This window comes from Colossoma macropomum, unplaced genomic scaffold (genome assembly GCF_904425465.1).
Source record: "Colossoma macropomum unplaced genomic scaffold, Colossoma_macropomum, whole genome shotgun sequence".
NCBI classification, from domain to species: Eukaryota; Metazoa; Chordata; class Actinopteri; order Characiformes; family Serrasalmidae; genus Colossoma; species Colossoma macropomum.
Genome location: NW_023494804.1, coordinates 12,775,085 through 12,801,578, shown reverse-complemented (window position 1 = coordinate 12,801,578; position 26,494 = coordinate 12,775,085). Strand labels below are relative to the sequence as shown.

The 26,494-nt window shown below is 37.1% G+C and overlaps 1 protein-coding gene and 1 pseudogene across 2 annotated transcripts; both read right to left on the bottom strand.

Annotated features, from left to right (window-relative positions):
• Positions 1-10,923: 10,923 nt before the first annotated feature.
• On the bottom strand, positions 10,924-18,387 carry LOC118824594 (interleukin-1 beta-like). Of its 2 annotated transcripts, XM_036594862.1 has the most exons (9): positions 18,339-18,387; positions 17,587-17,647; positions 13,010-13,100; positions 12,805-12,838; positions 12,582-12,654; positions 12,250-12,430; positions 11,953-12,120; positions 11,581-11,717; positions 10,924-11,462 (listed from the first exon to the last, which is right to left on the bottom strand). In XM_036594862.1, the coding sequence occupies exons 4-9, from the start codon at positions 12,834-12,836 to the stop codon at positions 11,232-11,234; spliced, it is 822 nt and encodes a 273-aa protein (XP_036450755.1). In that variant the 5' UTR covers positions 12,837-12,838; positions 13,010-13,100; positions 17,587-17,647; positions 18,339-18,387; the 3' UTR covers positions 10,924-11,231. The 2 variants fall into 2 exon arrangements, with proteins under 2 accessions (XP_036450755.1, XP_036450757.1); XM_036594864.1 differs by lacking the exons at positions 17,587-17,647; positions 18,339-18,387 and having other exon boundaries at positions 13,010-13,149.
• Positions 17,914-19,885, bottom strand: LOC118825095 (annotated as a pseudogene).
• Positions 19,886-26,494: the final 6,609 nt, after the last annotated feature.

The window sequence follows — 26,494 nt, the reverse complement described above, 5'->3', positions numbered from 1 at the left end:
CACATCTGCTGCTACACAGTTTGTGTTGGTCATCCTCTAGTCCTTCATCAGTGGTCACAGGACACTGCCCACAGGACGTTGTTGGCTGGATATTTTTGGTTGGTGGACTATTCTCAGTCCAGCAGTGACACTGAGGTGTTTAAAAACTCCAGCAGCACTGCTGTGTCTGATCCACTCAGACCAGCGCAACACACACTAACACACCATCACCACGTCAGTGTTACTGCAGTGCTGAGAATGATCCACCACCCAAATAGTACCTGCTCTGTGAGGGTCCATGGGGGTCCTGACCACTGAAGAACACGGTAAAAGGGGGCTAACAAAGTATGCAGAGAAACAGATGGACTACAGTCTGTAACTGTAGAACTACAAAGTGCACCTATATAGTAAGTGGAGCTGATAAAATGGACAATTAGTGTAGAAACAAGGACATAATGGTCATAATGTTATGCCTGATCTGTGTATCTATGAAAATACTAATCATATAGGTTTCATACGTTACAGTTTCACCTTTAACTGTAAGTCATACATGTCACACAATCAGTTAAGAGAGGATACATATTTTCCTAAACTGTAATAATATTTGTCGATTTTCTGCCCACATCCTAAAAGGGGCATCCAACTCAAGCAAGCATCAACTTTGCCAGGTCAGTTAGTCACTTAGAAGAAGCATTTGGTTTATTGCATATTTGTGTGAATTCAATTAGCCATGAAATTAGGACTGTGAAAATTATAAAGAAGGAAAACCGAAGTGGATTGCAGAATTTTAGGGCAGGACCAGATCTACCACATTCCCTTCCCCAACATGGAAGACATTTTAGTTTTAGACACATGCTTTTATTTCATCCCAAATTTGAAGCATAATGGTTATTTGACATTTTGGTTTTTTTAAAAAGTGCAAGGGAACAAACTAAATGTTATATTAAAATATTTATATTAAAACAGAAATGAGCATTTTATTTCAGCATGCCATCCGGTGGTTACTCCAAATGGAATGTACAGTGGCAAGAAAAAGTATGTGAACCTTTTGAAATGACTGGCTTTTATGTATCAAGCCATCCTAAAATATGGTGTGGCTTTCATCAAGTTACAATAAAGAACAAACACAGTCTGTTTAAACCAATAACAATAAACAAAACAATTATGTGTTGTTCTTGTCCATATTGAATACGACATTCAAACATCAACAGTGTAGGCTGGAAAAAGTATATGAACCCCTAGGCTAATTACATCAACAAAAGCTAATTGGAGTCCCATCAGTGAAAATAGATTGGTGAGCTACTTTGTTTAAAAAAAACACTCAAACATTTTGAGTTTGCTATTTAAAAGAAGCATCTGCTGATGTGAAGCGTGCCTCACAAAAAAACGAACAATAATTGCTGTTTTGCATAAAGTTGGAACAGGTTCCAAAGTAATCTCAAAGAGTTTGGTGTTCATCAGTCTACAATATCACTCCAAAGACACAACACAGAATGTGCAATGAGGTAAAAAAGAACCTTAGAGTAACAGCTGAAGTCTTGAAGGAGTCACTGGAACTGGTTAACATCTCTGTTCATGAGTGTGCCATACGAAAAAACATTGAAAAAGCATGATGTCCATGTCAGGATACCATGGAAGAAGCTGTTGCTCTCCAAAAAAAAAAAACATTGCTGCATGCCTGAAGTTTGCTAAGAAGCACATGACACTCAAAAGTGCTACTGGGAAAATGTTTTGTAGACTGATGAAAGTAAGCTTGAATTTTTTGGGAAGAAAACAGCACTTCATAAAAAAAGACATAAAAAGGGCACCAGCATGAAAACATCATCCCAGCGGTGAAGTATGGTGGAATGAGCACCATGATTTGGCGCTGCTTTGCTGCCTCTGGGTCTGGACAGATTGCCATCAAGGGAAAAATGAATTCCCAGGTTTAATAAGGTATCCTACATCATGTCAGAGTAGCTGCCCACCAGCTAAAGCTTGGCAGAGGCTTGGTGGTGCAGCAGGACAATGACCCTAAACATGGAAATAAATCTACTACAGGATGGCATTAAAAAAAATAAATCCACCTTGTGGAATGGCCCAGTCAGAGCCCAGACCTCAACCCAATAGAGATGCTGTGGAATAATCTCTAGAAAGCCGTTCACACCAGACATCCAAAGAATATGGCTGAGCTGAAGCAGTTCTGGAAGTAAGAATGGTCCAAAATTCCTATTGAACTTTGTGCAGGTCTGATCTGCAGCTACTGGAAGTGCTTGCTTGAGATTACTGTTGCCTAAGAAGGTTTGACCAGCTATTAAATTCAAGAATTGTTTTACTTTTCCCACCAGCGCTGTGAATGTTTAGTTGGTGTGCAAAATAAAGACATGAAAATTTCTAATTGTTTGTGTGTTATTAGCACATTATTTTTGTGCTAATAACATTAAAATTGTGTTTTTGTTGACAGACCTTCAGCTAGCTAGCTAGATAGATAGATAGTTAGATCGATACTGTCTGTATTACTTTACATCACTTTTGCTTTTTATCTTATCATTTGTAGTTTTTGTACCTTTTGTATCTTGGACTTGGATGCAGTACCTAGTACTTACCACATGAAGTCACTCTAGGACTTTTATAAACTCTAAAACAGCTTACTGAAGCAGCTATGACAGTATATGGACCTCTGTGATCAAATCAAATGTAATCTGTTTCTTTGAATTATATTATTTTTCAAGCCAATTTGCTTTTATAGTATTAGTAAAAATAAATAGGCCTCTATTCCATCCTTTCACCATTTCCATTCACATTTCATCAGCACACCAAACATCAATCCGTTAAAAAAATCCACACCAAACACATAAACAGAATGTATCACTGGTGCCTGAGGAAAACCTCGTATGTCAGTTTATGACATAATTTGAAAGTACCTGTTGTCCTTTACATTGTGTGTTTTTTCCTTCTTCTGTGAAGTTATCATTTTGGCGTTACAAGGTTTTGCTCCGACAGCAGCGATATACTATTACAAAACCAAGTAAACCTTGGTTCAACCATATACATGTTTTTTTTTTCTTTTCTCTGTAGTCCTTAGTCTTTTTTGGCTTACACACAATCTAAAACTTCAGCAGATATTTGACACTGCTGCATAATAACTTTACATCAACCCCAACAAATATAGCGATGGCACATTTCTCATTAAATTTCCATTTCATCCATTCAAATTGGATACTTCAATTAACACTAATGGCACTCATCTATCTGTCCCTATCCTTTTTTTCATTCATCAATCTTCCCATTAAAACCCATTGATTTTGTAAATACTTGAATTTTCAAAGTACGGCCATCAAACATGGTTGAACAATTAAACCACTGACCCAAAACATGTCACTGTGGTGCTCCATACTCATAAAAACACTTCTCTACCTCATCCCAGATTGCAAGCATACATCAGTCTGCTGGCTTAATACACACCATGACTGTATGCCACTGCTGGTCCATCCAGAATATTGGCCTGCATGCAAGGCCTAACTAGTTTCTAGTACAGTTTTAAATGCACATGGCCTTTAAAAAAAACAAAAAAACAAAAAGAAACCTAGGCCTATTATAAAATGATGTTGTAGAAAACATTATTGCTGAAATTATGCTACATTGGTTATATTTGTCTTGATTGTATAATGAACTGCCTGCTTGGAGGCAGCAATGAACCGCTAAGAGACATTGTGTGCTGTTCTAAAGTGTTGCTCCAGGTGACAACGGACATTCAACAGTCAGCACACAGATGCAGAAACTTCCCTGACACAGTAAAATGTACATCTCTTTGCTAGTTTATTTTAAAAGTATAGCTATGTTTAGTATATTTCAGTATTGAGGCATCCCCATAAAGTAAGACACAGGAGACAATGAATGTACCCCTACAAGTGCTGTTCAATAAAACCCAGTACAAAAGCGCACATACAAAGACCTCACCTCGTGAAGGAGGTCACCACTGGCCATAGGATTTTCCTTCACGATGACCAACCCTCAACACAAAACACCCACTCACCCCGACACAGAATAACGTAATAGGTACATAATTAACTAACAAATAGCGATATCAACAAAAAGAAGTCTCTTTTTAAGAGGGCACACAACTACCATGAAAATCTGTGCCTGGTCGCTCACATGACCACGTCTCCTGAGCTCCTCGGAGCCAGCGCCAGCCAGTAGTGGGTCGCTACAGTATTTATGGTAAAGATTTAGGGAATAACAGATACAATATCTTCATGTACATATTTGCTGATGCTGATACATAAACATTTGTAGAAGTTAGGACATAATAGTGTAAATAATAATAACAATTCCTAAAACACCCCTAGTTAGAACCAAAATAGCTACTTCTGTCTCTCTTGGTAACTTATGGAATATTTTCTACTTTTTCTTATTTTAACTTTACTATATGTGTTACTTTACATCACTTTTGCTTTTCATTTTATCGTTTTGTATCTTTTTACTTCTTATAGTGTTGTTTACATCAGAGGTATATAACAATCTTGGACTTGGATACAGTACCTAGTACTTACCACATTAGGTCACTCTAGGACTTTTAAAAAATCCTAAAACAGCTTACTGAAGCAGCTATGAGAGAGCTAGCCAGTAGTGAGTCACTACAGCATTTATGGTAAAGATTTAGAATGCACAGATACAATATCTTCATGTACATATCTGCCGATGCCGATACATAAACATTTGTAGAAGGTAACTTGTTGCAGGCTGAGAGAAAATTTCTCAGTCTGTAGGGATTAGCATCACAGAGAAACCTAACATTTACTTCTGTAGGGTTACAAAAGCTGTAACATTACTAAAATGCAGATATGTTCCTGCAGTAGGCCAGCATCCCAATAGTTCTGCTCTTTTGGAGTGCAACAACTACAAGTCGACAAAATATCAGTTAAATCTGAACATCATATAGTGCTTATACACACTCAAATTCAGTCTTTTGCAGTAATGTAACAGTAATGTAAATTCAGATGAAATTGAAGTTTTTTTTAAACAGAATGAAAAATAATCATAGCAGGAGCACTACCAATAAGAATCTTCAAATGGAATGGAAATATTCTTTAAGGGAAGAAACTAATCAGATCATGTGTAAGTGTCCATGTACATTCAGTTATTTAATATTTATTGTATGTAACTTCATTGATTTCAAGATTAGTCATGAATCTTAATTTGAATATTTCATACATTACAGAATATAACTGGCTTTATGTATGATATTACTACTAAAAATTTACGAAGAATAAATAAATAAATTGAAGTAAGTGGCATTTTGTCTAAAACTCTGCTTAACTAGTGGAACCCCCCGACAACGATGAGCAAACAGTCAGTGCACCACTGGCGGCAGTTGCTAAAGGGCTGACAGTGGCCTGCTACCCTCTTGCTATCTGGGATAGAACATCACAGCCATGATGTTATTCACGAACACACAACCTCAAGTGTTCCATTGCTTTTATACAACAGTACTGCAGAATACAGAAAAAGCAAAACAAAGAAGAACATTCTACAATATGTTGGCAATATCTGTCTCAATATCTGGCCCAGCACTTTTTTTCAGTATTTGCTGAGTTAACCTGAATGTCATGTTGTGACAGCTATTCTGTAAAGCATTTCACAGGCCATTTTTTCGTTGAATTGCATTCGGTTTGTTTCTGTCCAGTTTGTTTGGTTGTCCTACTGTGACACTGCAACATAAAAGGAGAAGAGAGAGCCAAGATGGCGGTGCGAGAAAGATGTTTGGTGTGTTTTGGGGGGTGCTCAATGGATCAACACACAAAAGCCACCAACTTTTCCAGCTAAGGCCTACTTATGAACTGGCAGTCCAGAGGAACAAGCATATTCAAGACAATCTAAGATAAGTGACGTAATTCTCCTTGATCTTAAAGGAGCTTGGGGATAGGCCTGCCCTAGCCGGTGAGATCCAGCTGGTTTATTTTTCTGTTTTTGCAATGCATTGCTAAGGACCGGGTTTTTTGGTTAATCATTTTTCTTGAATTTTTTGCAGTTTGTACAATTTTTGCATTTTGGACATTTTGGATTTTGGAGAAACTGTGGAGTGGGGAAAGGTGTGGAATGTTGTTAAAATTTGAGGGTGTGTTGTTACTGTTTGTACATACTGCAGCACAGAGAAATGCTAACATTTTTGAAGGAAAAATATAAAGCAAAACGTGCTGTTAACCGTGAGAGTAGAACGCTTTTCTCAACCAATTATTAAAATAAAATGTATTACTTTCCAAATTTATTTTAAGAATAGATGTCTTCATAGCTTTGTAGTTTGTGAATTTAACAAGATAGATAAGATCTGTACAGATAACTTTCAGTTCAGAGGTTTCATACCTATCACTCTGACTTTATGAATGTGATATTGATGTAAAAAAAATTATGTAACAAAAAATATTCATCCCATTGCCATATTACTTTTCTCATATTCATGTAGTATACATAATGCAATGAATTTTCCCCCATAGTAACAAATTCTCATAGTATGAAATAAAACTGATCTGGTGCTTATTTCTTGATATTTCTTCATGATTCTCATCGGAATATATTTTAATAATAATAATAAAAATAAAATAATAATAATAATAATAATAATAATAATAATGTTTTATTTATATTGTGCCTTTTCAAAGCTCAAGATCACTTTACAGAGCATCCAAAAACAAACAAAACAAGAGGGAGGATGTAAAGGAAAGCAAATAACACATTCTCAACTGTCAATGATCAATGCACGCAACCTAATGTACCAGTCAAAAGGGAGAGAGACCCTAGGGGCACCTAGGGGCAACTTAGCGTGTCTAATTGGCCTGACTGCATGTCTTTGGACTATGGGAGGAAACGTATGCAGACACAGGGAGAACCTGCAAACACCACACAGAAAGGATGCCCGGATGGGGAACCGAACCCATGCCCTTCTTGCTGTGAGGTGACAGCGCTACCCACCCACTGCGCCTGATAGCAGATAAAATGGTAATATTTGTTGTGTAGACATATCGACATCGATGGTTCCTAGTACTACAGTGGTAAACAATTTTGATTCTGTAAACTTTTCTAGAAAGGCACATTTCACACCGACCCACCAATGATTTTATTTAAATCTGAACTATTGAATAATTAAGTAATTTTGCAAAATCAGAGGAGTTCCTCTTTAAAAGTAATAACAAGTATCTTGTATTTAAATGCAAAGTAATGGGTAGCCAGTGTAACCGGTATAGGACAGGGGTAATATATTCTGCATGTTTGCTGTGGGTGAGAATTTTGAATGTATTGCTGTTTATTTAAGGTGTTTGCAGGAATCCCAGTAAGAACAGAATTACATCAAGATGATAAGTGATAAAAACAGAACAGTTTTTCAGTATCTTTTAACTTCAGCAGGGGGGTGAAGATGTGCAATATTGCGGAGATAAAAAAGTTTTGGCAAGCAGGTTTATGTGAGGTGTGAAAGTAAGCAAAGGGCCGAATAACGCACCAAGATTATGGACTAACCAGGAAGGCTTCACAATAACTCCATAAATATCAGGGACAAAATTTGATTATTCAGACACCACTTGGAGGCAACTAGCATAACATACGTTTTATTGGCACTACGTTTCAGAGAGTTGGCTGTCAACTGATTTTTTAGCTCAACCATACATTCAATCAGAGAACTGAGTGGGTAATTGGTGCTGGATTTAGTGCTAACATAAATCTGGGTGTTATCGGGATAACAATAGAAGACCATAATGGCAGATGTTTTGACCAAGTCATATAACTTAAGGACAGGACAAAGGACAGAACCTGGAGGCACCCCTTGTGCAATTGGGGCAGTAGAAGATTTGTATATACCTATAGTAATAAAATGCTGTCTATCAGTGAGGTAAGATCTAAACCACTGAAGGGTTGTGCCAGTAATGCCAACAGAGGAAAGTCAAGACAAAAATATGTGGTGATTTAAAGTTTAGAAAAGCAGCGCTAATGTTGAGAAGGAGAAAAATGTTAAGAGCACCTTAGCAGAAAGACGATCATTAACCACTTTCAGCAGGGCAGTTTCTGAAATGTACGAAAACCAGACTGAAAGGTCTCATAAGGATAGTGTTCTGATAGAAATTCCTGAAGCTGTATAGCAGCTACCTTTTCCAATACTTTCCCTAAAAACAGAAGGTTGGAGATTGGCCTGTAATTATCAAAAATGGATGTATCAAGGCTAGGCTTTTTAAGGCCTTGTGCAATGGCAGCTCTTTTAAGGGCAAAAAAAACAGCTGTAATTAATGGTTGTAAACAGGCTTTTAGTATTCCTGTCACAGCCCTTAATGATGGCTGAGTAGTAAGTAGCATAAGGACTCAGAGCATCCCTGAATTTATGCAAATGTTCAGTAAAAGGTTCCTAATGAACAGTAAGCCCAGATTTCTTATAGTGATGTTCAAGAAGCTGGTTAATGTTCTTCATCCAGAGGTATACCAAGTTGAGGGATGAGTGGCCAGTACCTGCCTGTTGTTCAAAAGGGCAAGGCTATCAAACATATTGGAAATGCTAGAATTATACAGAGAAACCATGTCATCAGGATCTGAAATCTTTGGGATATTCACAATGGATGACGTTTTTAGACACTGGGAAAAAGTCGGAGGATCAGCTGACCTAATGTTACGATAAGATATAACAGTTTTCTCAAGTGGCTTGAGAATAGGGATGCAGAGATTAGATTCAATTTGTGATCAGAGATGCCAACAAAGGAGCCCAAGCCAGAAATGCTCACAAAATTGATGAGGTTCATGAAATCTATATAAATGAAACAGTAATACAGTACAACATATATGTTTATAGTTACCTACATTTCATGTATTAGAAGTATGATAATAGTTCAAATCTTGAACAGTGTGTCGAGTCAATTATTCGGTTATTAATTATGACTAGGGACATGAGCTAACAAGGTGCAAGAGTTATGGTTGACTTTAAAACCAGCTTCAAGTTTGTTTTCAACTTTCTATTCTAGTTACAAATGTTTTCTTCCAGTTGTTAATGTTATAAAGGTTAATTCATGCTTGGAACATCAGTTAGGAAATGACAATTTGTACATCACATACATGTTAAGGAATTCTTTTACACCTCATTTAAAAAATTATAATTAATGTTTAACCAACATTGTTTTCTGTGCATTTAATTAAATGGTTAATTAGTATAGTTTTTTTTTGGGGGGGGATTTTTTACCCGATTTTCTCCCCAATTTAGTCGTTTCCAATCCCACTCGCTAGTTAGGACTCCCCCAATCACACGATGCTATTCAGCGCAGGCGTCTGTTAGCTGACGCTAGGAGGGTGACGCACTTCTTCTCGAACTGCCGCTCACGCAACGTCAGTGGACAGCCATACGCGCTCGGAGGAAAGCGCCAACCGCCAGATCTGTTACGTCAGCTAACAGACGCCTGCGCTGACTAGCATCGCGTTGAGTGATGGAGGGAGAAGGAGGGGCCATCCTACCCACCCAGAGAGAGCGAGGCCAATTGTGCTCTCCTGGACTCCCGGCTACGGATGGCTGTAGCATCACCAGGGATCGAACTCGCGATCTCCTGATGATAGGGCCAACGCTTAGACGGTTGCGCCACTCGGGAGCTATAGTATGTAGTTTATCATACTGCTGTTTCTAAAAGTCTTTGCTCATTTCCAGGCTGACCAAATTTGGTGGGTAGAGGTGGAAGGAAGAAAGGAGGAAGTGCCATCTGTTTTGCAATTCATTTTGTAAACAGCATGGATGTCCCCTTACACTCCTTACAATATTGCCATGCAATGTTTTGTAAGTATTATGTAATAGATTGAGGTAAGAAGGACTCTGGAAGTATTTATCAATCAGAAATCAAGCATTTTGGCCTATTCCTCCATCCGTACATTCACCATTAATTAAATTCATGTCTGTCCTTTGATATACTGACTCTTTATTTCTTTTTAACAATTCCAGTGAGGTTTTCAGTGTGTGTTTTTGATTATTGTTAATTTTCAGTTCTGCTTTCACTTAACCTCTTACCCTTGTATTCTTATGGGGATTTTCCGTGTTCCCCCAGTGTTAGGAAGCTGCTCTGATCTAACTTTAATCCCCCCACCCCCACCATTGCTGTATGGTGTTGATATCACGTAAGCAATCTTTGGTTCATTAAAAATTGCCCCCGTGGCTTAATAACCCCACTGTCCATTTCTCAGTACTGGATGTGCACTTGAATACACTCCAGCAAACATTGGCCATGTAAATGTTCCTATTTTTCTGTAAGCAACAGCACATATAACACACGTATAACTCATATTGAATAAAGTCACGTTCCAAAAACAATAATAGACTACTGCGTCACACAGAGGTCTGCTTCCTTTACTGTTTCAGTCTCGCACGTAGACATTGTCTTGTTTACTCTTCTAGTGGGGTAGTAGGGTAGCAGTCAAAAGTTTGCACACACCTAACTGAATTCACATTTTTCATAATCTTAAAGACATAATGAACTAAAAGCTAATCCTTAGATTTTTTTAAATTAATATTAGAAAAATACAAATAGTGAAGTGCACTCCTAAAAAAATATGATCTTTCAAGGGTTCTTTAGTAAAGACAATGGTTTTATATAGAACCATGGACACTCAAAGAACCATTTGCATGATTAAAGGGTTTTTTGCATGGTTAAAGCGTTCTTCACGTTGATGGAGAAGGTGTCATATATGGTTTTAAATAGAGCCAAAAAGGGTTCTGCTATTCTTACAATGTCAAGCATAACAACAGAGGAACCAGAGCTGCTTCACTAAATACTGGAACTGCTTACAACTTTAACCCATTGCTGGAATTGTCACGAGGATCAGAAGCTTCAAATCACTTTACAGAACATACATTCACACACAACTGTATTAACAATGATTGCTATTTGTTAGCATTGGCACGAAAGTGGACATTTTCATGTCAAATACATTGGTAATAAACAATGACAACATGTATATATTTGTTAGTTTTATTTCATTGTAAGCATTAGCATGAAAATAGATTTTATAAATATAAATACATTCAAGTTAAATAGAGTTTATAAATAACAATACATGTATAAAACGTCTTGGACGTTACAACACCAGAATTTTCCTGGCTTACATTTATAACCTTATAACTGTTTACTTCTTGGGTCAAGATGTGATTGCCGGTTAGGAATCTCTAACTGAGAAATATCCAAACATAGCATAAGCCTCCAGATGTATAACTGTACTTAGTACATACGTTAGGGAAAACTAGTATTGTGAATGAAATCTGATTCTTAGATTACTTTCTGATTGTGGAGTGAAAAGACTTTTTGACGGCTGGTGTCTCTCTCAACACACATATCCACCGACGTGTATTCATTCTTAGAAGTGCTGATGAACCAGCCTGGGTACTTCACTGATTCGAAGGTGTTATTTGATTTTGCAGTATCTTTTCGGAGGAAGAGGAAGCGCTCCATGTCATCATTCTCATAGATAGTCTTCAGCGCCTCTTTGTCCTCCACCACCTAGAACACAAAGAATTTGTTAATGCTGATTCAGTGCATGTTAAAATGCACTGCGTCAAATGAACTGGGCTGTTTAAGCACAGTGAATGGGTTTTGTAAAATGGTCATGTGTACTTGCCTCTAGATTAAGACTAGGAGTTCCAGAAACATTTGTACATGCAAGGTACAGGTCGCTCTGCGCAATCCCCAAACACACTGGCAGGCCGTTTGTGGCTCCACACCTTGGAGTGGTGTAGGACGACAGGTTGATGGATACTGTTGAAAACAGTAAAAAAAATCTATGTTATTTGCACTAGCATAGAAGGTTTTATAATAGAGAAATCATTAGCAAAGAAAAACTGATTGAGAAGGAGCCATAAGGAGCCAATATTCAAAAGAGGAAGGTAAAGGTAAAGGTAAAGGTAAAGAAAATGAGATAAAAGGACTAGTTTCCAGACTCAGATTAAGCCTTAGTAAGACTAAAACAGATTACGCTGATGGAGACTCTTACCACTTTGGCTACTGTTTCCACCCTTCAGAGTGACTGCTAAGAGGGTGCGGCCACCTTGAAACCGCACCAGGCTCTTCTTTAAGCTGTCACACACGGTACACTGGATGACTCTATCGTGCTTGTTGTAAGTCTTTAAAGATTCACAATGTACCGTTGTCACCACACTCTCTATGAGGGAAGCAAAGACTAGAGGTCAGCCTACAAGGCATCTCAGTGCAACTTCTAAGACTAGTCTCATCCTTGGTTAGGATTAGGATGGACTGTTAAGCAAAGCAGAAAAACAGAGGTTTACTGCACCTTCAATTACGCTCTCCAAGATGATGTTGAATAGCTCATTGTCGGTGAATTCTGTGGACCGGACTTTCTGAGTGTGCTTGAACTTGTTCAGGGCAATTATGAAATTTGCCACTTGTCTCATACTGTGAGGCTGCTTAGTAATCTCAATCTGCAGCCCTTTGTGTAAGGCACACCTGCCACTCTGAAAACAAACACAGTCCATAGTCAGAGAGCTGACAGCTTACAACACAACAAAACATTACGTTACTCGTGTTGAACACCAAGGTTTTAGCTGAAACAGGCAAATGTTCATTTCTGGAGACATATTTGGATATAGTGGATATATTTCTTACCATGGCCAAAGGATCAGAGCAGTCCAGTTCATCAAAATCCATCTCATCAGACTCAAATGTGCTGTTGAAGAAGCTGTTAAGCACAGAATCAAGTGTCATCCAATTGGGCTTATGGTAAAATCAAGCACGTTTTAACAGGCTCACTTCAAACTAATTAACTCCATACACGTTCAGGACAGTGTTATTTCATTTGCGGCAGTTCAGTAAAGACATAAAGGCTCACCTTTCCAACAGCAGCAAATCCTTGTCTGCCATTTCTATAAAAAAGTAAACATGAGGATATTAATTCCAACAATTCCTTAAGTAAAATAAAATTAGAACTTTAGTTTCTATCATTTTTTAAAATCCACAGTAGAATTTTAGTTACCAATACTTCTTTTAAAAAGTAAACAAAACTAAATAATAAGTTAAGCCCTTCAGATACAAACCAGTGGTTAGTAAGCTTTCGGAGATTGTGTGAAATTGTTCCAGTAGTTTAGCTGTAGTCTTTCAGCTCTTCTCTGATGTGCCAATTCACTGCTGCTTTTTTAAGGCGAGAGGAAAGAGGAAGGAAATATGTCATCTGTATTACACACAGTCTTTTGTTGCTGAGTTGTTTTTTTTTTTGTTGTTTGATGTATTTGTCTTTTGTTTAAGTGATGTCTAATGATATACTGCTCTTATACTGATATACATTTGTAGGATTCTATTTGCACAGTTAAAAAAAGTTATATGTTAAAGTACACAACAGGATTTCATTCTCCTTTTTGTCTATTTGTCATTTGTCAATGATGCTATTTTTAAAATCTATATTTTTTGCTTGTGTTACAGTGTTTTCACAGTAGTTTTCATAGTTTGTTTTAAAAGAACCAAACTAAGTTCTGTCAAAGTGAACCTGGAAGGGAACCAACTGCAAGTGACCGTTCTTTTTGTGTTCACAATGTAAGTGAACTTTAAAGAGAACTCCTAAAATTGCGTTGCGTGCCCAACATGAGCCTTCAATACGTAAATTCACGCGGGCTCTCACATCTTATCACTTTTTTAAGTCAGCGCTGCTGTCTTGTCGCAGATCACGGCCAGGCTTTATCCTGAGTAGAACCTTATAAATGATCATTGATGGTTTTTACCTGCTGAAGTCCTAAAGACTGTGGCTGTGTGTACGGCAAGCCTTGTGGTCTTTACCACAAAGCAAAGCTAAAGCGGACTGGGGCCGTTTTGTTTTCACAATGTACAAATCAACCGAACCACAAATGAACCGAAAAAGAGGTGGTCTCAGTTCGGTTCATATTTGGGGTCGTTTAGAGGGGTCTGAGTTTATTTGGCATGTTCACATAGAGGTCATTCTACAGAAACGTCCACTTTCTACCTTTCTATCTATCCATAGGTGTCACTGGTTTTACCAGTCCTCATTGGTGTTACACATAAGAGAGGTAACACCAGTGACATTTTTAATGAAAAATGCATTTTACAAAATGGCTGCTACAGAGCATCAAACCACATGTTGTCAATCATGGGATATCCACTAAAATCTGGAATTTATTCCATTTGTGTTCTGTTTTTTCACAATTACCGAAAAAATAAAGTAGGTTACACCAGTGACTTCAACTAAAAGCTTCATATAAAATCATGAGCTAAAGGAGAAAATTTCTGATAACTGAAAAGACACAGTGGACTTACCATGTGCTTTTCTTCATAGATAACTCAGAAAATAGGTAAAGGATGTCAAGTGATGTCATCAGTGTGATTTTTATTTCAAAATAAGAGATTTTTTGTTATGCGGTAACACCAGTGACACGACTCCTGGGGACAACTTTCATTATATATTTTATAATATTTATTTGACATTTGTTTTCTTTATGTCATTTATTTTATATATTCCATAGTCATACAAAGATTATTGTAGTTAAAACTGCAGAAAAATTTGTTTTTTTCTTCAAATAATGGCCTCACCCTTTACACATGACTGTGGGGACAAGCACATTTGTGGTGCTTGGAATTCTAGGTAATTGATTTAAAAAAACAATATTGCTAAACTGACGGGTGAAGCAGGTATAATTGTTAAAATAACTTATTGTTTTATTTGAAAATGTAAAAAAAAACCTGTAACCCTAAAATGTTTTTTTTAAGTGTAATATATCTGAAAACGCTAGGGACACAAAAATGGACATTTCTGTAGAATGACCCATATGTAAAAGAAACCATGACTCAGTGGTCTCAGTCCACTTCAGACGCTGAAACAGCCCAAGTGTGAAAACGCTCTTAGAGCGTACTCCTCTAAATTCTAAGCACTGATATTTAGTCTAACATGTAGTCATCCCTAAAGTAAAGAAAAACATAATCGTTGAGGAATACATTGTTAAATATTTTTATGTATTTTCTGCCTAAAAAATCCAAAAAGGCACAGAAGTGTTCTTACACCTCAATAGTCCTTTGGAATGCAAAGATCTATGAATACACATGATTATGCCTGTTTCCTTGCCCCTTCCCCCCACATACCATCTTTATCTAGACTGAACAGACAGAGCAGAAATGAAAATAAGCTACCACTGTAACTTTAATAAATCATAAAAATTTCTGAAAAAGTCACTGAAAAACCAGAAAAAAACAGTGAAAATGCAAAAAAGTCTACATGTCATTTCACTTGCCCAGATTTGAGTCTTTATTCTCCAAACTTGCCTCGGCACAGTGTCAGTGAGCTGGAATGGATGGTTAGTGTTAGCCTCTGGAACGTGGGACAAAAGTAGCTTAAGCTAACAGCTCCACACACAAATGCCCAGATTTAAGTCTGTTATTTGTGTCAATAAGGAACCATAATGAAGCTGTGCTGTGGTGAAACTGTAGCTATGGCAGTAGCATGCTACCTGCTTCTAGAACAGTGCTGTGTGTAAGGGTCAGCATGCGGCCAGAGCCAGAGCCCCAAGGGCCGGCGAGAGCCACAGGAAGCAGTATGATTCCAGCAATCAACTCTCTTACATGTAGTGGTGCGACTGCTGTTTCCGTGGGATCTGAATGCTGAGATGACAGAGAGGAGCAACAACCTCTCTTTCTCAGCTCAGGTGCTCAGCTGCCCTCAATGAGGGCCAGCCTGCACTGATTTGGCCTCATGACACCTCTCACAGCTCTTGTTGGCCTGTCACTTTCTTTCATTAGCATATTTTAGTATTTTGGATTGTATTAGGATCAAGCTCATTCATGACATACAAAAGTAAGTTGCTACTTAGTGCTCCACAAATTGCGTTTTTGTGTCTGTGAATGAAGCAACGAAGCATAAGCACTTTGATAGAAATTAATTAATACAAATTTCAAAATGTATGTATACTCACAATATATCAGCTGAAAAGCTGTTTTTTTATGGTCATGAAGTTAAAAGGTTAAAACGAAGTGAGATAATACTATGTAATATATTAGCTTTGTCATTTTCTTTCACAAGTTTCACAATTTCACAATTTCTTTTGCAAAAGAAGGGAGATCAAGAAGGGAGGCTAAAACTAACATACAGCCAATCAAATGCAGAACTAGGTAATCAAAGTAAATCTACAATTAGAGTTATCATATATTGTCTAATGCTTTATTTGTAATTATTGAAACATAAAAACAAAAACATATATTTTTAGTCTGATTTGCATAAATATTTTAGCAAAATACTTCAATAGTAATACCTGTGATGGTATTTAGGCAGAAACAAGAACTACTCTTAATAACCCTTTATTATAAGTCAATAAATAATCATAGTCCAGTAAAGAACTGTAGAAAACAACAATCCCATGTATAACATACAGTCGAGGCAGGTCAGCGATTCTTTTTTTGGTCATTACTGACTATACCTAAACAAAACGACAACCTATTATGGCTGTAATTAGAGTATTAAAAGATGTGACAGCTCTTTTGCAACTCAGCTAGTCATTTTTCAACAACCATCCCACAACTCTCAAAGTTATCCTGTATCATCTTAAAATGCATCTTAAACTATCACAAAACTTTAAACAAACATGAAAACAGTGAAAGTTTGGAATGCTACACCATCCTGGATTTTCAGCAGTCTTTACGTGTTCTAACTGTGTTTAGGAATGTCCATAAAACTTTTAGAGTAATGCAACACTTCATTTCCAGTCCATGGTCAGCAGGTCAGCATTTCGCAAATGTTCTTCCCCTGTTGGGGTTTTGCTGCAGCAGTCCTGATTTCACCAAAGTTGTGTTTAGGTTTGAATATTAACCCATATCTGTACAATGACATGGTGAATGATATTTAGAGAGGATATATATCATATTAAAAGGAAGTGTATCAATGAACATAATGTCTAAATGATGAAGGATGTGAAATATTTCTCTTTTGATGGGAGCAGTATCTTTTAGGGACCACTGAATGTTCTGCTTAATATAAAAATAACAAATCATATACTATGGCCTTTGCCACATTGAATTCAATTAATTGTTTCTTCAGCAAGGCTTTTCACAGTGGTATGGTACACAATAGGTCATTTTAAACAAATAACTCAAAATATCTGGAAAGTAGTACTGTTTTTTTTTTTTTTTAGACATGACTTGTATTGGCATAGTTATTAAACTTGATCGAGCACCCTGCAGAATTTAACTCTTGTCTAACACATTTTCTAAACCGCTTATTCTTCTGGGTGCTGGAGCCTGTCTCAGCAGTCATTGGGCGTAAGGCAGGACAAATTATTCTCATGATTACATATTTACCATGCCTGCTACTGAATGAAAAAAATAATAATACATTTCTTTTTTCTGTTTGTAATTCACTTAATAAACGTTGACGTATTTGCACTAACTTTTGGAGTCCTTAATTTTGGTAGACCCAGGATTCCGAACCAACCATTTGACCAGGTGTGAATCCGAGAATATCCAACATCACACTATTTTTTCTTTTTACCATGAAAGGAGACATGTTCAATAAATAGAAATAAATTTGTAATAAATACGATTGTAATAAATACTTACAAATTACCAACTTTACCTGTTAGCATCAGCATGTACACAGGCAAAATATAAATAAAAAAATACACACCTTCTAAGGAGCTTATCCTTCTGGGTTGCGGTGAGAGCTGGAACCCGTCCCAGCAGTCAGACTAAATAAAAAATAAATATTAAAAATACTTAAAAATAAATATTTAAATAATATTAGAGCAAGAATCCAATTGTTCCATATAAAGTTAAATTATGTAAACAACTGTATTCTAGAAAAAAATAATTGTAAATAACATCATTAAACGTCTAAGACATTTCTACACCAGACATTTTCCAGTGTACATTTACTAACGAAATAAACTTGTGTAAAGACGTATGATCGTTGGTCAGTACATACATTCTGGAAAACTAGTATCGCGAATAATTCTTAGATTACTTTTTGATCTTGGAGTGAAAAGACTTTTTGACGGCTGATGTCCTCCTCAACACACATATCCACTGGCATAGACTCATTCTTAGAGGTGTTGAACCAGCGAGGGTACTTCACTGATTCGAAGGTGTTAATCGAGTCTCCAGTAACTTTTCAAAAGAAGAGGAAAGTTAAATGCAACTGTCAAATGAACTGAGCTGTGTAAGCACAGGCAGTGGGTTCTCAAATGGTCATCTGTACATTCCTCTAGGATGAGATGAGGCTGAGAGGAGGTTCCAGACTCCTTTGTGCATGCGAGATACAGGTTGCTCTGAGCAATCCTCAAACATACTGGCTGGCCGTTTGTGGCTTTGCACCCTGGGGTGGTGTAGGTTGATAGGTTGATGCAAAAGATAAAAAGGATTTCAGTAATGAACACTTACCACTTTGGCTGCTGCACCCTTCAGGGTGACCGCTAGTAGGCTGGGAGCACCTTGGCTTCACACCAGGCTTTTTAAGCTGTCACACACAGTACACTGGACGACTTTATCTTGCTTGTTGTATGTCTTCGAAGATTCACAATTCACCTTCATACCCACACTCTGTGTGAGAAGGAGAGATGGTAGATCAGCCTACAAGGCATCTCAGAGCAATTTCTCAGTCGTCTGCATTATAACAGCAGAGCTAAAGAACAGCAGGGCCTTGGAACAAGGAAGCAAAGAGATATATTTAACTATTGTCTTGTACCACTTTGTTTAAAGTATCAGATTTTCTCAAGAGGGATATGATTTTTTGCCTCACGCCTGCTTTGGATTAACATGGACAGTAAAACAGACAAACAGAGGTTTACTGCACCTTCAACTATGCTCTCCTTGACGATGTTGAATAGCTAATGGTCGATGAACTCTGTGGACTGGACATTCTGAGCGTGCTTGAACTTCTGCAGCTTATGCAGGGCGATTATGATGTTGGTCACTGGTCTCATACTGTGAGGCTGCTCAGAAATTTCAATGCGGAGCCCTTGGTCACATCTTTTTAATGGGAAAATGCATGCTTTTAAAGCATTTAAAGATTCGAAGTCTTCCCATTTTAACAAACTACAAACTAATTCACCACATACATATTCAGGACAGTGTTATTTTATTCATGGCAGTTACAACATGATGTAAAGGCTTACCTTTCCAACAGCAACTACTCCTTGTCTGCCAATTCTATAAAAAAATGATCAACTTATATTATTATATATTATTATATATTAGTTCCAGCATCCCCTTAAGTAAAAAAAATATCTATGAATTGCCATATTTTCATCTATAGGACTTTTAGTTTATATAAAATTATTGTTTGAAAATCCACCTTAAGATTTTATTTTCAATATTTTCTTTAACCAAGTAAATAGATCTTAATAATAGTTAAGCCCTTCGGATACATACCAATAGTTAGTGAGTCTGTGATGGGGTCAATAAGTCTGTCCCATCACCAGGACTGTGAAAGGACACTGGGACATAAAAAGGGGACAATGGATGGGGGATTGAGGCCTAGGTGATATTAAAATGTACATAGAAGAAATACTTACCTTTTTCTGTCCTGTACCTCAGGGGAGCACAGGCACCTTCCAGAGCTTCCCTTATACTGAGTCCACGGCTGTGTGTAGAAGAGGGAAGGTGGGATCCGAGAATCTGTGGGGAAAGACAGAAAAGGGTTAATAGTAAATCAATATAAATGAATATACTTACTGGTAAAAGGCACCTTCTTGTTATGTGTATTATCTGTACTGTGTTTATTGTCCTGAAGTTGTCTTGTTATTGTTTGTTTTGTGTAACCCCTCACTAGCTCTGGGGAATGGTTTAACCAGATGGGGCAGGGCTATGGTGTTAAAAGGAGGCGGGGATTCATTCAATGGAGAAAAGATAGGGAATGTAGGATGTGTCTGTGTGGCCTTGCGGCCTCCGGCACAATCTGGCTGACATTTAGCCAGAAATGTCCACATGGGGCAGCATAAGGGATTAGAAGTAGTCTGTTTTGTCCTAGCCATATTAATTGCACTGCAAACCATTTATTTTATGTTTATTCAGTGTTTTCTTTCACTTTTCCCGTGCCTGTGTGCAAAATAAAGTATCACGTGTGTGCAAGTCGAACTTTGGAGTTCAGCCTGATCTTTTCGAGGAGAACCCTGTCTTTACACCGGCATGCTACATGTAAAATAGTGCAGTCTTGCAATCTCTACACCCCAAACATTCCCACAGAGTCTTAGAGACTAAGGTGTGAATTGGTCCCAGTAGTTTAGCTGTAGTGTAACAGCTGCTCTCTAAAGAGCACATTCATGCTGCTTTTATAGGAGCATTGTGATATTTACAAAGATTGTACAAGCACTACCGATATTTGCTGATAAATAATTAACAGAGTTTTACTGTCATTGTAGCCTGCATTTAACTGTCCCTCATTCCAGCTTGGTTTTTATTCCTGCACTTCATCAAATGTCCAACAAGGCCAGGCAGTGATTTAGTCCTGCATAACAACATACATGTTAATATTGTATTATAGATATTAAATGATCTACGTCTAATTTAGGTCCAAGTCCTTTGTTAAACTGCTGAAACAGCAAGGTCAGTGATGTTGAAATTCACTTTTTAAAATCATGTTTTAAAGTGTACCAATCATTAGTCCAACATTTAGTCTAAGAATTCAAGTCAAGCAAAGCATTAAATTCATATTCAATTCCTGAGTAATTCATATTAATAAAGACCCTGCTATGTGAACACTGAGACCAGATACTGTTAGACACTGTTAGACATAGATTTAGATATTTTTATAAATGAGTACTTAATTTTTACTCATATTCTGTAGTGGAAAAAAAATAAAGAGAACCTGTACTAAAGTGAAAGTAAGATGCTTTGTCAAATTCTTCATTAAAAATGGAAACATGGAGCCACAAGTGTACTTTAAAGTCAAAACGTATCAGCATTTAAATAAATTCAAGTATATAAAAGTAAAAATGTAATATTTTAACAAATACATTAGATCTTTTCTTCTTTTAATGGTGTGTATGTGCAAGGCAGTGACTAATGGACACACTGCATTTACACAAAGATGAAATAGCACATTTGTGAGCAGTTTCATTTTACACTGATATGAATTTGGTTGGAGGTTTTAATTTGTTTACAAAAAATATAGAGGGATAAAGATTTAAAAAAACTCCTCTTTTGAGAACGAGTACTATGAAAGATTGATGAAAAAGTTTTTTCAAAGAACGCTGACAGGATATTTTTCCACACCTCAGAAGTTCAGTCTTTGAAGTTGGTTGCATTTTATGGCTTTTCAAAATTCAAGTAAGTCCAAACACACTGAGTGACACTGTGGTCTGGGCTCTGGGGTGGACAGTCCATCATTCTGAGAACACCAACTGCTTCATTTCATTTGAAATGATGTGACCGCTGACGTCCGAAGCTTCGTTTCGGCGCACAACCACATGACTACATCATGGAGTGATTCAAAAGTAGCAAATCTTTGCACGCACTTTGAGGATCCTTCGAGGATTGAGAGAGAGAAAGAGATAGAGAGAGAGAGAGAGAGATTTTGTAAGAGAACTATTATAATAATAAAGAAAAGGCATTGCCTTAAATTAGGTAATGGACTAGGGCTGTGATAAATACGAGTAGGTCATCAAGAGCCCTGCTCGGGAGTTTGTCAAAAAATCTTAGAACTGTATAATTGTTCATATATTAACATAACAATGAATGCCAACCAGCAACAGTGTGAATGTAATAATAATTACAACAGTTTTTTCCAGTGTGCCTTCTCAAGATGTGTTCTGGGTGTATTCTAAATTTATTCTGAATACATTTCTGGTTAATGCATTGTAATAGAATACATTCCATTATTCAGCCATCACTAGCATTCTGCTCAACCCTGGATATTTGTACCAGACACAGCAGTAAGATTTTAATAAGACATGCGCAACAAACAATTTAGTTATATCAGTTGTTTTTATAGAAACAACAAACGCCTTGTTTTAATGCACTGGAACACAGTTTTACAATCTGTAAAAAAAGAAAAATCCTTGTCCGCTAGATACCCCAAGCACTTTGTGGTTTTAGCAACCAGATGCCACTAATGTGGAACTGGTTGTGATTGGTTGGTGTTGGGCTTGTGACTATGATGTCAGAACCAAATGAGTCATGGGAGTTGGAGTTTACAGGTTGGTTGGAGACTTCGGAGGAACAAGGCAGAGTGACAGAAAGACTTATGGATTTTTCTTATCTGAAGCAAGAGTGGTGTTGTTAGGAAACTTATTTTCTCTGTATCTTTTGACCATTTTTTTAACTTTTTTATTTCTTTTCTATGCAAGTGGATTGTACCTTATTTACTCAGAAATATCACTCAAGTTTTAGGCTGTATTATACTAAATGGCCATTTTGACTGGAAATTAAATAAATGTGGAATCCCTGAGTTTTGCACTGTACTATAGCACAGGCTGGTATTGGCCAACTGTTTGGGACAGGCTAGATTTGAAAATTTAAATGCGTAGATCACTCTACTGACTTGCACACTGTTGTTTTTGTTATATTTTGTGGTGAAGTATGACTTATCTTCACTTTGTCACTTTCTATCATGGGCCAAACTTTCCACAAAACAAGGGGCGAATCAATAAAAGTTTATAATGATACATCATAATGGATTTTCAGTGTTTTCTCTTCCCATTATCATACCTATCAGCCTTCGCTTGCTTAGGAGAGTCCATCAAATTTTCAAGGTTATGCAACACTTCTTCTTTTTGAATCCAAAGTCAGTGGGAAAAAAACTTTCATCCTAAACATTTTGCAGATTTAAAATTTCCTCTTTTAGTTTTGATGCATTACAACAGTTGTGCTTTTACCAAAAGTGCATTTAGTTTTGTACATTTAAAATAATAACCCATCTCTGTCTCATGGCACTGCAGGTTTGCAAGTCCTGGCATGGTGAAGATTAACAGAGAAGCTGCAAATGATACATAAAGAAGTGAGTCAATGAATATATTTCATCACAAAGGATAGTTGGCATTTTGAAGCAACACGTGAGATTAAGTCACTAGATTCACACCCTGCACATCCTGACACCTGACCATGGATGTAATTATTGGTAGGGATGGTAGGAATTTGTCCCTACCACTTTTCTGACTACCTAAAATTGTCCCCACCACTATTTTGATAGCCTATACATGGCATATTTGCATTTAAATCAAATATACAGTAATTTCCATTGGCTCTATAAAAGGTTGACCCCCTCATGTAACACAGGATGTGCTGTAGGATGATGCAATCATTTCTGACTTGGGTAACATTAACTGTTCTTTTTCTTTTTGTACTGGCATTACACCTGTTGGCCAAACAAGAGGAGCATTAGTGATCCCAGTTTTAAATCCCATCTGTGTGGCTAGTGGCCTAGGGTCACTATAGTTAATATTACAATTAATACTTATTTTCTGATGATTGAACCTCCTGAAATAATGCAGCCGTCTGTATTAACAACTGGACGCCAGGAATAATAAGGGAGATATCAGGTCTTTGTAAATGTAAGTAGCTCTGTATGTAGTAAAAGGCTGGATTACTTCACTTGTTACATCTATCAGCAAATAACATTTGCCAGTAATCACATGCTTGGTAAGTTAACTTATTGTCTAGTGTTGTATCTTCATTTTTATAAGTTCTATAGCAAATTAGGAGTTCTAGTCATTTTCATTTAGCTTTGTTGTTCCTACAGACATCAGAGGGAGAGACAGAATAAGAAAGAGAGAAAGCCCAGACCAGGCAGAGAGACGAAAAAATAGGTGATCAGGTAAGCATTTCAAATGTGAGCTGTAATGTTATCCTTTACAGCCACAATATGGTTGTCAGTGACAATGTATTACATAATGCATGTCCACACAGGCATCTAGGCGCGGTATTCTTTCATAGGGCCCACAATTTCTATGGGCACTCATGAGAATGCTGTGTAGAATCCCTTTCAGTACAGTGCAAGCGCAGTGATATTTATGCTATAAAACTGTGGAGCTCCTTTCTTAAGACACATAGTACTGTGCAAAAGTTTTAGGCCATCTAAGAACATGACATGTGTCTGGGTAGTAATCATTTATTTGTTTTAAGAACCCTCTGACATTAGAACAAATATAAATAAACAAATAAATAATACATTGTGATTTTACAGGCAAAAACACACTTCATGCCAATTTTTTGCAAAGTACTGTACATGATTTAGTAGGTTTAAAAAGTAGCTTAAAATTTATCTGTTTAGTTTAGTTTCAGCACTTTGTTCAACAACTGTTACATTTATCTAAATGCTTTAAAGAACTAGATCCCCTTGTTTTATTCACTTTAATTATCAGTTTTCCATGCTCAATTTTTTTATTTGTTTTGTACAGCATGCTGAGCTCATTTTAATGTTTAATGTGAAGTATAAATAAACTGTAATTTGATGTGCATGGCCAAAGGGTCACAGCAGCTTTATATTCCTTTATATCCTCCACTTGTGCCAAATGTTTCAAATAAAATTATAAAATCCACAAGCATTTTTTTACTCATTTTTGCTCATTTGTTTATAAATTATTACTGATTTTGCCATCTTTTGCTTTATTTTTTTATTTGCTGATACATTTTTTTTCTTCTGGAATCCCTCTGTTGCTTCTGAACATTTTCTTTTGCTTCTGACTTCTGACATACTTTTTAACAGGGGGCGGGTCTCAGAAGAGGGCGTTCAACTGCACTTTGTATTGTCAACTGATTTGGAGTGAAAGGGAAGCAGTGAAGCATTGTGAAGCATTGTGTTGGCATATCTGACGTTGAGCAATGTATGTCATATTCTTTTAAATTCTTGACGTAACATGTTTATGTGTCAACCTGCCTAAAAAGATACAACTGTTATTTTGGGCATTGACAAACCTTAACATAGTTGTTTATGAATGAACAAAGCTAAACCACCTTTTGAGTTCACAACTGCTATCACTAACTAGCCTAGCAGTGTCCTCTTGGGCTAACTAGGAGAGCCTTACTGGTAATGAAACTAAACTGCCTAACGATCTAATGTTAATTCACTGCATTATTGCAAAGATAGTGATTTGGAGCAATTACAAAATTTGATTTGTAAATTGGCATGCTGAGATACAAAGCCAGTTTCAACGACTGACACAGAGGCACGAAGAGGCAAGAAGAGACGTGACATAAAAGCCTTTTTATAAAACGGATAGTTCTAGTCCTAAAATCTGATTGGCTGAGCTGTGTTTAAAGCTGTAGTGAAATTCACGATATATGCACACCTATGACCGTCTCACGACAACTGAGCTCTGTATTACTGCACCATAGCACAAAAAACCCTTGTGCAGTTAATGGAGTAATCTTTGACTCTCATACTGCTTGCATGGGCCACCAAGTGTACTGAGGAAGTAAGAACCTGTTTCTGTTTAAACTCAGGGGCTGAAAACTTATTTTCCTAACTAGAACTAGGCTGGTCAGCTAGCTAAGAGGCTAAAAGATAACTGTCAAAACAACTCCATCATTAATATCACATGCTGGAATTAAAGTACTCATGACATGATTCACTATAAAACGGCAATATAAAAGTCTAACAAATGTCACTTGAATGGCTTACAGGCTTCAAATGTCTGTGTGTCAGTCAGAAGTAGCGTCAAAACTAGGTGGAATCCCAAATAGCTCTGTACTCCCTAAATAGTGTGCTAGCTACAGCCAAATAGTGCGTCATTTATTGAGTATAGTTGTGGCTGAATCCCAAATGACTATTTTCAGCTATATTATGCACTTTTGGGGTGCAGACTCCATTATTTAAATTCCTACGCTGTGCACTACGCAGGGAGAAAGGAGCCATTTGAGATGCAGTCCCATCATCAGAAGAGGGGCACTGTTGGATTGGTGGTATATTTGGAAATCAAATACTTATAATAAGACTTGGTAGTAATTTGGTAAAAAAAAAAAAAGTACTTTTAAAGCAAATGTTTTTGCATTAAACAATGCTGTGTTATCATATGTGCATTGTTATAAGGCAAAAAGTTAAAAAGTGATGGGCAACTGAATGTTCTTCTCCTCATTCAGTGGTCGATGTTTACCGTATGCTAACAGAGCTACATCTTTTGGTGGAATACTTGTTTATGACTATTATTAGTAATAATAAATTATTTTCTGAAAGATTGTGTTTCATTATATTTTACGTTTCGTGTCATGCCTAAGAACACCCTTCCCTGTGATAAAATTTGCAGGAATGCTTGGCCTTTTGTGGCTTATTGCTTTAATAAACACTAGAACTGAATGGCCAATCATGACGTCAACATTATACTCTTTGTAACGATTAAAAATTACCACCTTTTAGCTATCTCAAGGTGGCTAAACCTGTAGCTGGCAGTAATTTCCACTCTTTACTGTGTTTATGAAATTTTCATTGTTTGCAACCAATTTTCATTGTTTGCAACCAAGACAATTAGCTGCCACCTTTTGTCTGAAATTGACATAGAAGACATTAGTTTCTGTTTGACAGTCATAACCTCTATGAAAGTTCAACGATCACCTGCAAATTACACCCGCAATGTGTGATCATCGGGGTCCAAGCACTCCACTCC

Bases quoted from the DNA above. Each gene is read 5' to 3' on its own strand.
- LOC118824594 (XM_036594862.1), bottom strand. From the start codon at position 12,836: ATGGCAGACAAGGATTTGCTGCTGTTGGAAAG. The intron at 12,121-12,249 runs GTGCAGTAAACC...CTTCCCTCATAG, and splicing joins CTTGGAGAGCGTAATTGAAG to AGAGTGTGGTGACAACGGTA. The intron at 11,718-11,952 runs GTAAGAGTCTCC...TGTTTTCAACAG, and splicing joins TGGAAACAGTAGCCAAAGTG to TATCCATCAACCTGTCGTCC.